The sequence below is a fragment of the Clarias gariepinus genome, chromosome 27 (assembly GCF_024256425.1).
Source record: "Clarias gariepinus isolate MV-2021 ecotype Netherlands chromosome 27, CGAR_prim_01v2, whole genome shotgun sequence".
NCBI classification, from domain to species: domain Eukaryota; kingdom Metazoa; phylum Chordata; class Actinopteri; order Siluriformes; family Clariidae; genus Clarias; species Clarias gariepinus.
In genome coordinates, this window is record NC_071126.1 from 18,668,349 (window position 1) to 18,676,926 (window position 8,578).

The 8,578-nt window shown below is 35.1% G+C and overlaps 1 protein-coding gene across 1 annotated transcript in view; it reads right to left on the bottom strand.

Annotated features, from left to right (window-relative positions):
- Nucleotides 1-8,342, bottom strand: part of mthfd1l (methylenetetrahydrofolate dehydrogenase (NADP+ dependent) 1 like) — a 59,410-nt gene extending 51,068 nt beyond the window's left edge. Inside the window, exons 1-5 of the mRNA XM_053488920.1 lie at nt 7,518-8,342; nt 3,247-3,331; nt 1,505-1,555; nt 1,327-1,380; nt 368-492 (exon numbers count right to left, since the gene is read on the bottom strand). Coding sequence (XP_053344895.1) covers nt 368-492; nt 1,327-1,380; nt 1,505-1,555; nt 3,247-3,331; nt 7,518-7,753 — 551 coding nt within the window. The 5' untranslated portion in view covers nt 7,754-8,342. The remainder of the gene's footprint in view (nt 1-367; nt 493-1,326; nt 1,381-1,504; nt 1,556-3,246; nt 3,332-7,517) is intronic.
- Between the last annotated feature and the right edge of the window lie 236 nt (nt 8,343-8,578).

Sequence of the window (8,578 nt, forward strand, 5' to 3'; positions counted from 1 at the left end):
TGCATGTGATGCAATTTAATGTAATGGTGATGTAATGATGGCGATTAATTGTAATGTAGTGAAGTTGATGTGATGTAATGTAGATGATGTGATGTAATGTAGATGATGTGATGTAATGTAGATGATGTGATGTAATGTAGATGATGTGATGTAATGTTATGTAGGTGATGTAATGTTATGTAGGTGATGTGATGTAATGTAATGTAGGTGATGTAATGAATGTTATGTAATGGAACGAGAGTGATGTAATGTAATGAAGATGATGTAATGCAATGTAGATGATGTAATGCGATGTAGGTGATATAATGGGTTAAAATGGTGACTTGAGCATTATTGTGTAACACAAGGCACAAGTTTCTTCAAATACCCGTCCACATCTTTCTCAGGTTTGATGGAGTTGAGCACTCTGCGAGACAGGAGCGATGGAGGAAGGCACAGGTACACGCCGTGAACGTTTGAATCTTCGTTCAGCCTCAGCACCTCCTCTATGACCTGCACAACAGCACAAAGTTAGCAGGAAGAATACAAGCTTATCGTTCTGTTTTGCACACTTTCAGGACTTTATAAATCTCAGGCACGCTGTGCTGCTCACACTACACGACTTATCTCTAGAGATCTATTGTTTATTAGATGCACAATGACAAGCAACTCTGGGTGATGCTCAGACACCACATCAGCACCAGTGTGTGTGTGATCTACAGAACCCAAAGCTGCTTTGTGATAACAGACACGGTTAGTAGTGCTATGCAAATACACTTTAACTGAATTAATATAGACTCACATAAAAGCTTCTTGAATAAGATTTCAAAAGATCTTAATAATTTTTCATTTTTAATTTTAAATAAAATGTTCATGTAGCCTTTGGTCACTCGCTCTCGCGCACACACACTCTCACAAACTATCACACTCACACACACTCATCCATTCATTCACACTCACTCGCTCACTCACTCACTCATTCACACTCATTTACACACACACACACACACACACACACACCATATATGGAAATGCACATTCAAACTGTTTAGATTTAAATAATCTTTCAATACAAATTATAAAAACAGGTTGAGATCTGGGATTATACTCGCATATAAAACGTAATCCAATCTTCACCAAATCGTTACGATTACACCTCGACAACTTTCCAAATTAGTTTTAGCACACCTGTGTTTGTTTCCATAGCAACCCACTGTGGATCTCAGCGGTGTGAACCGACTCAGATTTAATCACACGTGAGCTGGTGTGTGAAAAAAAGTAAAAAAAAAAAAAAAACAGTTTAAAAGAAATAAATGAGATTTGTCCTTCTGTGTTTCAGGGACACACCTCCTCCTGCGTGCAGCGGCTCGGCAGACAGATCTGCGTCACGTTCAGGCCGACCTGCGAGAGCAGAACAAGACACGTCACTCGACCTAAAGCTCCTCAGCTTCTGCATTATATCTCATTAGGTATGCATTAGGGATACAGTGTGTGTGTTCGTTTTGCTTTAATAAAATAATACAACCTTTCCTGCTGTCTTCTTATTGATGTCCAATAAAGTGTCGTCTTCACCTGCCTGTTTCACACACAGACACACACACACACACACAAATAAAAACCCTTTAAATATCCTAAACATAATAGGAAAATTGTATTTAACACTTTATACATTTAAAATTTTGCCTTTAAATGTTTTGCATTAGATGATAAAAAAAGTAAAAATTTACTCAAAAAACTAAATAGTATAATTCCATAAGGAAATGCAACAAATAATAGCAGTAACAGAGAGGGGAAAATATATACAAATAAAATATTTATGTGTTTTTATACAAAATCAGCTAATGTGCTAATGATATAGAAAAAAATTATAAAAAGTATTACAGAATAAATCTAAATAATAAATTTAAATTCATGCTAAATTAAAAAAAAGAAAAATCTGTAGTAAGAGTGAAAGATAAAGGCTGATGAACATTAACTGGAGTAAAAACTACTGTTTCGCCTCTTTTAAACTTCCATAAGTGGAATATGGAAAAGCTGGGAACCAAGTGATTAGCTTGGGAAAAACAACAACAACAACATGATTTTATAAATAATGTACCATTATGTATAATCATATAAAAATATATATTATATCAAAACATAAAAGAATTACACATGTAAATGAAAATTATAAATGATTATTTCAAACATCTATTCTTATAAGATTGTAATATTTTTTTAATTATATCTAAATATACAAAAGCTACACTTTCATTTTATGATGGAAAGAGGGAGAAAATTTTAATCTTACATTTTTTTTTTCTTTCTTTTAAAATTCTATATAAAATGCTAATAAGAACTGCAACCTATGAGGGGGGGGGGGGCAGTCCAGTGTCTTCCTGTGCCAGTCCCAAGTCTGGATAAATGCAGAGGGTTGTTTCAGGAAGGGCATCCGACGTAAAAACATTTGCCAAATCAATGATGCGAATCACAAATATCATTTCCAGTACATAGTACATGGGTAAGAAAGGTTAAACAATATGTTTAAAACATATATTTTCTAGTGTTTAAACATTTTTATTGTTGTAATGTGAAGACCAACATAATTAAAAAAAAAAAGGATTTAAACATACAGATATTATACTTTTCCTCTTTATAATGCAAAGTGAGAGAAAAAAATCATGTTCTTTTTAAATCTAAGAAGCATTTTTTTTTTTTTACTTTTTTAAGGTTAAAAATAAAATATTTAAAATGAAGTTTATGTTAATTTACAATAATGATCAAGTAAAATATAAAAAAAAGCCACTAGCACAACAATTATATATAAAATGAATAAACAACTTGTGGTGGCTCAGTGTGTTAAGGCCCTGAGTTACTGATCAGAAGGTTGCTGCAGGGGTGCCGTATAATGGCTGACCCTGAGCTCTGATTCTCTAAAGAATTTTGCTGTGCAGTAATGTATATGTGACGAATAAAGGCAGAATTTACAACTTAAACTAAAAAAATTAAAACTAAAATAATAATAATAACGCATAAAAGTTGACTCCAAAGACAGAGCACAAGGAGTGTTGGGATGCTAAAACTGGTCTAATATGATCTTGAAATGAAAACTGATCCAGTGAAATACATGTATCAGACATAATAGAACCAAATGTTCTACCTTTTTTGTTTTTGCTTGGTTAGTGGAAGTAGATCCAGAAGAGGTCACAGTCTTTTTATATACCACCAAACTATGTTAACGGAACTTTATAACTGTACACTAAGTGTTAATCCGGCTGGTGCAGTTACCTGTATGATGGCCAGGGTGGGTCGGATACCAGGGTGAGTTTTCACGACGTCAGCAAGCTCCTCTTTGTTCTTCTGGATGATCTCACTGTTACAGAGACACACAGAAACACAGTAAGATGCTTCGTCAGCACATAAGAAAAAGAATCTTTACTTACAAAAATCTGTGCAACACGCAAGAAACTATTTCTCTCTAACTATATATTTTTTTTCTCCATAAACTGAACTGATTTTAGGCTCACAGGTTACGTTCACGGTTTGGCAATGCAGTGCAAGGTACTAATCCATCCACATACTGTACACATAGCACATAGCAAATTGTCCAATTCAAATTTATTGCACACACACAACCACACAGAGTATGATATACAATAATATGCATAGATGACTGTCCACAACCTAAAACCGAAAAATTACAAGTTGAAATATAATTTAAATTAGTAAGTTAGTTACAAAATAACATAGAATTAAAATTAAAAGTGAAATTACATTGGAACAGAATTTACAAAAATTGAAATGTAAACTGTGAAGTATAAATTATGAAAATATAAAAGGTGTATAAATGTAACAATAGAGTGTAAGTATGATTTGAAACAGCAAGTATAAAAATATGAGCTGTGCGTCACAAGCAGCGTGATGTTTCGCATCCTAAAGTGCAGGATAGTCTTCATGTTATGCCTCAATTCTGACCGTTAGACACTGGACAATAAAACATTTTTGATAAATCTGCATTAACAGCATTCCCATCTGCCCCTTATATTATGAATTATGATTCCTTGCTACAACATATAGGAAAAGCTCCAGTTTAAAAATAAATCTAATCTACATCTAATGTAATGTATATTTAATCATGAACATTTAGCAGTGATATTAAACTTAATTACCAAATTAAACATTAAAAACTTTATTATAAATTATCTGCAGTACTAAACTCAAATGCTAACACCCCTCCTGAAGAGGACATAGCGAGGCTAATCTTACTAAACAGCTAGCTAATTTACTTTAATTGAGAGTTAGCTAACCATTCTGTTCTGCTGTTCATAAAATCGACTCTAAACTGCTTAAACTTTTCTTTTTTTTTTTAAAGAAATGTTTGCACAAACAATGCTAGTCTTCATGGTGCTAACTAGCTACTATCACTTAGCTATTTTGCTCACTGTTTTGATTGGTTTCTATGCTAACTCCTTCACAGCATTTGCCATTTTTGCAGCCTGGATAAAAGACACGAGCGTTGATATTTAATACCAAGAGTAAGCTAGCTAGTTGAAAATGGTTTCTACATCTTTTTCTCCTCAAAAGTTAGCCATTGTAACTACAGCCTGTCCACATGGGTGCCTGGTTTTGGGAGCTCTTTGTTCTGACAAAGCCATTCTTTTTTTTTTTGTTTCTTAGCTAGGTAGATAGCTAGGTGCTTGACATGCTAGTTTAGTTGGATTACTAGCCATTACGTACGGTGGCCCTGAAGTGCAAAACAAATTAACAAAACTGAAAACAAAATAACAAAACCCAAAACAAAATAAGAAAAACAAAACCAAATTAACAAAACGGAAAACGAAATATCTAATATCTGACTGGCTGAGAAGTGCAATACAAATTAACAAAATAGAAAACAAATTAAAAACCAAATAACAATACCCAAACTATTTTTTTGGAGGGGGGTTGTTGTTGGAGGGAGGAGTTTTCTTTTAATTTTTTTTTAAAATGTATACAGACACAGAATGCTTGAATTGTGTAAAATTTTCTTATACAATGATTCATATGTACAATAGCCACCAAAGCACCACTTATAATACGGCTGCATGATTTGCTTAAAAAAAGTAAAATTATATATACACACATACACACACATACATACATACATACATACATACATATACATATATATAGGATATAAACAAGCCATGTTACTAAATTTTTGGGGGGTCAGGTGACTTGCATGCCTTGACGGTTCACATTCATCATTACAAGTGACTTTTATCTGATAATAATGTGGACACAATTGTACTTTAATAAAACCTCACGCATGCGCACATCAATACTTCTTTGTTCACTTTATCTGAGTTAAAAAAAAAACTTCACGAATTCGTGCAAGCACTCATTCATGTCAATTAGCATAAATCTGCTTGGGATTTTGCTTTGAAGAACTGCAAGCAGTTAGTCAGATGTATTTGTTGAGGTCCAGAAAAAGGAAGAAAGCCAGACATCTCGCTTTAGCTATAAAATTCCCTGCACTGCCAGTGTTGATTGACTTCAGCTAGTTCCCTACACCCTAGAGGCGAAGAGGCAAAAAATATGCATGGATTTTGAGTTGCTCGTTCCCATTCAGGTTACATGGCTCTGTATCGGATACACATCCCATATAGGATTACATCTGAAAGTGACTCAAATCCCAATCAAAATTAAATGTGTAGCACAAATTATTATGCTTAACCTACAGTATGTAATGCACTGTATGTAAAATATAACATTTCTGAAAGACATGAACCTGATAATAATAAAATCCCCTGGTTGCTTTTTTTCGTTTGTTTTCAATTGATTTCTATTCATAAACATATTTCCAAGGAACTTTGCAGTCCAAAGTCCACCCTGAAGTACTGATCAATGTGTGGAAAAAAGTGATCAGGAGAGAGCAGAACCAAGTTGGAATTTTAGGAGAGAAATAAGTAGACAAGAAGAGCACCTCAATAAAAGCTAAAATGATAATCACAGTTATTGTAATCACTAAAGCATAAAATAAATAAATAAATATAGCCTTTTTACTTACAGTAAATCAGAGCTTTATATTTACGCTTTGAAAGAGGAGTAAATTATTGTTTTGTACATCATGATCATCAGATAACAGCATGATAACAAATGTTCTTGTCACATTATAATACAAACCTGTTTTTTTTTTTTTTTATTTTAAAAATAAATATATGACCACATTAATTGAGACCGCACAAGCCAACAAAAATGCAACGTCCAATCGAAAAAGCTTTTTTAAAAAAAAAGTCCATATTTAAGACATGTTGCAAAACTAATCCTTTATACCATGGACCAATCAAAAAAGTAGATTTTAATATCAAATAGGTTAGGTTTTGCTGCTAGGAGAGGAGGAGCATGTTATTATTTCAGGTCATGTGACACACCTGATAACTCACAGAGACATGATTACGCAAGCTGTTCTGGGAGCAGGAACATGTTTTGTAACTCTGATGACTAAATGTTATCATTAGTTCCAAGGAACTAACACGCTTGCTCCAGCTCATCAGTTCATTATCAAGCTGGAGAGATGTGCATGTGAGTGTGGGTGTGTGAGAATGGGAGTGGAAAAAATATTAAAGTGTGCAGGACACTGGGACACAAAAAATAAAACACACAAAAAAAGCACACATATATATATATATATATATATATATATATATGTGTGTGTGTGTGTGTGTGTGTGTGTTCGTGTGTACCCTATCGAGTTGAGAAAGAAAGTACATACAGTTAACAGTTTGTATAATAAAATCCAGTGAGTTTATATATGGTTTATCTTTTTTAAAATGTTTTATTATTAATAATACTTGTAGTTATGCTTTTCTATCGTGTTGCATCAGATAAAAAAAACATGATTTTAAAAAAATAATTTATTAATTTTATTTTTTTTACATTATTTATAAAATGTAAAAAAATGAATTAAATTAAATTAACTAAATCCTTAATCCTTTTAAAACTTGAGCATAAACTCAGCTGCTTTTAAAGTTGGGTTAATGACATCTTTATTAGCTTTATGTCATTTTCTGTAAACAATTTATGTAAAAATATAGCTACAATAGTTCAAAAAGGCAAAAGAAATGGCAATCGCCATAATATAGTCTTAAAGAAACCAGTGTGTGTGTGTGTGTTTAAGAGTGAGACAGAATTTTTGTTTTAGATTACTGTACGTTTTTTTTACGTTAAAGATGCAAAATTCCTGTTTTGAGCTGTGTGTGTGTGTGTGTGTGTGTGTGTGTGTATGGAAACAGTCCAATCTGGCAACCACAGTTGCATCACTCGAGGGAAATGCCGGCCTCACGTGCAGCTGATTTTGATAAAGTTTTAATTGGAGAAAAAGAAGCCAGTTGATGAAGGCCGTTTGATGTTCTGTGCGCGTGCTCGTGACGGACGCAACATTGTATCGTTACTGGACACATGAGAAACATCCCAGCGCCCGGCTCTGCTTCCGGTACTTTTGTTTATGTTTTAATGTTTTTCTGTTCTGTTTCTTTTTTTTAAAGTTCAAAGGGAGCGAACAAACACGTGACTCTTACCGGGTGATACTCCCGCTGGCAGGCCCGTCGCCGGTCGTCTCGCGCGGTGCGTGAAACCTGAGAGCTGGTGAAAGTTCCGACGCTCCGGTGCCGCCGATGCTGCTGGACGCCGCGCGCCGAACCGGCAACCAAAACCCCGTCCTGGGCTCCGGTACCGAGCTCTTCCGGGGGCTGAACGGTTTCCGTGGGTTGGCGGCTCGGGAGCACGCGTGGCGGAAAACCGGCGAGAGTTTCATGATGGTCCAACAAAGAGCGATCTCACCGGTGGTGGAGGAGGAAGGAGTCGGGAACGCGCGCGCGGGCACACACACACGGTTGTGATTCACTTCAGTGAACCGATTCTTTCTGTGTCGACTCTTACACAGATGTGTTGTCCTGCTGGAACATCAGAATAAAACATTCCGTATCAAGAAGTGAATTACTTTGGATTTTTTAATTGAATCTCAGTTGAGTACAAACAGAACCACCAAAGTGTGTAGAAAAAAACCCCACTCAGGATGGTGTGAGGAGTGAGGCTGGAGCTCAGAGTGTACAGTAGACTCATGCAGTGACTGTTATCAGATGATTGTACAGACAGATCAGATGAGTTCCATTTGCGCTGATGTTTTTCAAACCTATTTCTAAAACATCGCCAGATGTGACTAAGAAATAATAATAAAACTCAAACTGGTCTGAACTCAGATACCTTTTTCGCTTGGCATGTTCGAGCATCCATAAATGCATGTACTTTGTTAGCGGAAACCTTAACTTGTTAATTTTCCAAATCTGTGACCAGTTTTAAATTGTACCTGTGTCAGCTTTGCATAAAAATATATACTTTTTCCCCCTTAATGACTTTAGATTCAGCATTTTCACTATAGCGTCAAACATTTTCATGATCTGTAGGAAAATTGATCGATGTGGCGTGTCATTCCTCGCCCTGTCACTTAAGTCACATGTACTTTTTGTACCAAAATTTAAACTGACATTTACATGGAAGAGATGCATTTGTCTGTGGGAACTAAACATTGTGTTCTAGCTTCAGCACAATCAAAATCCCAGTTTGACTTGAACAACCCTTG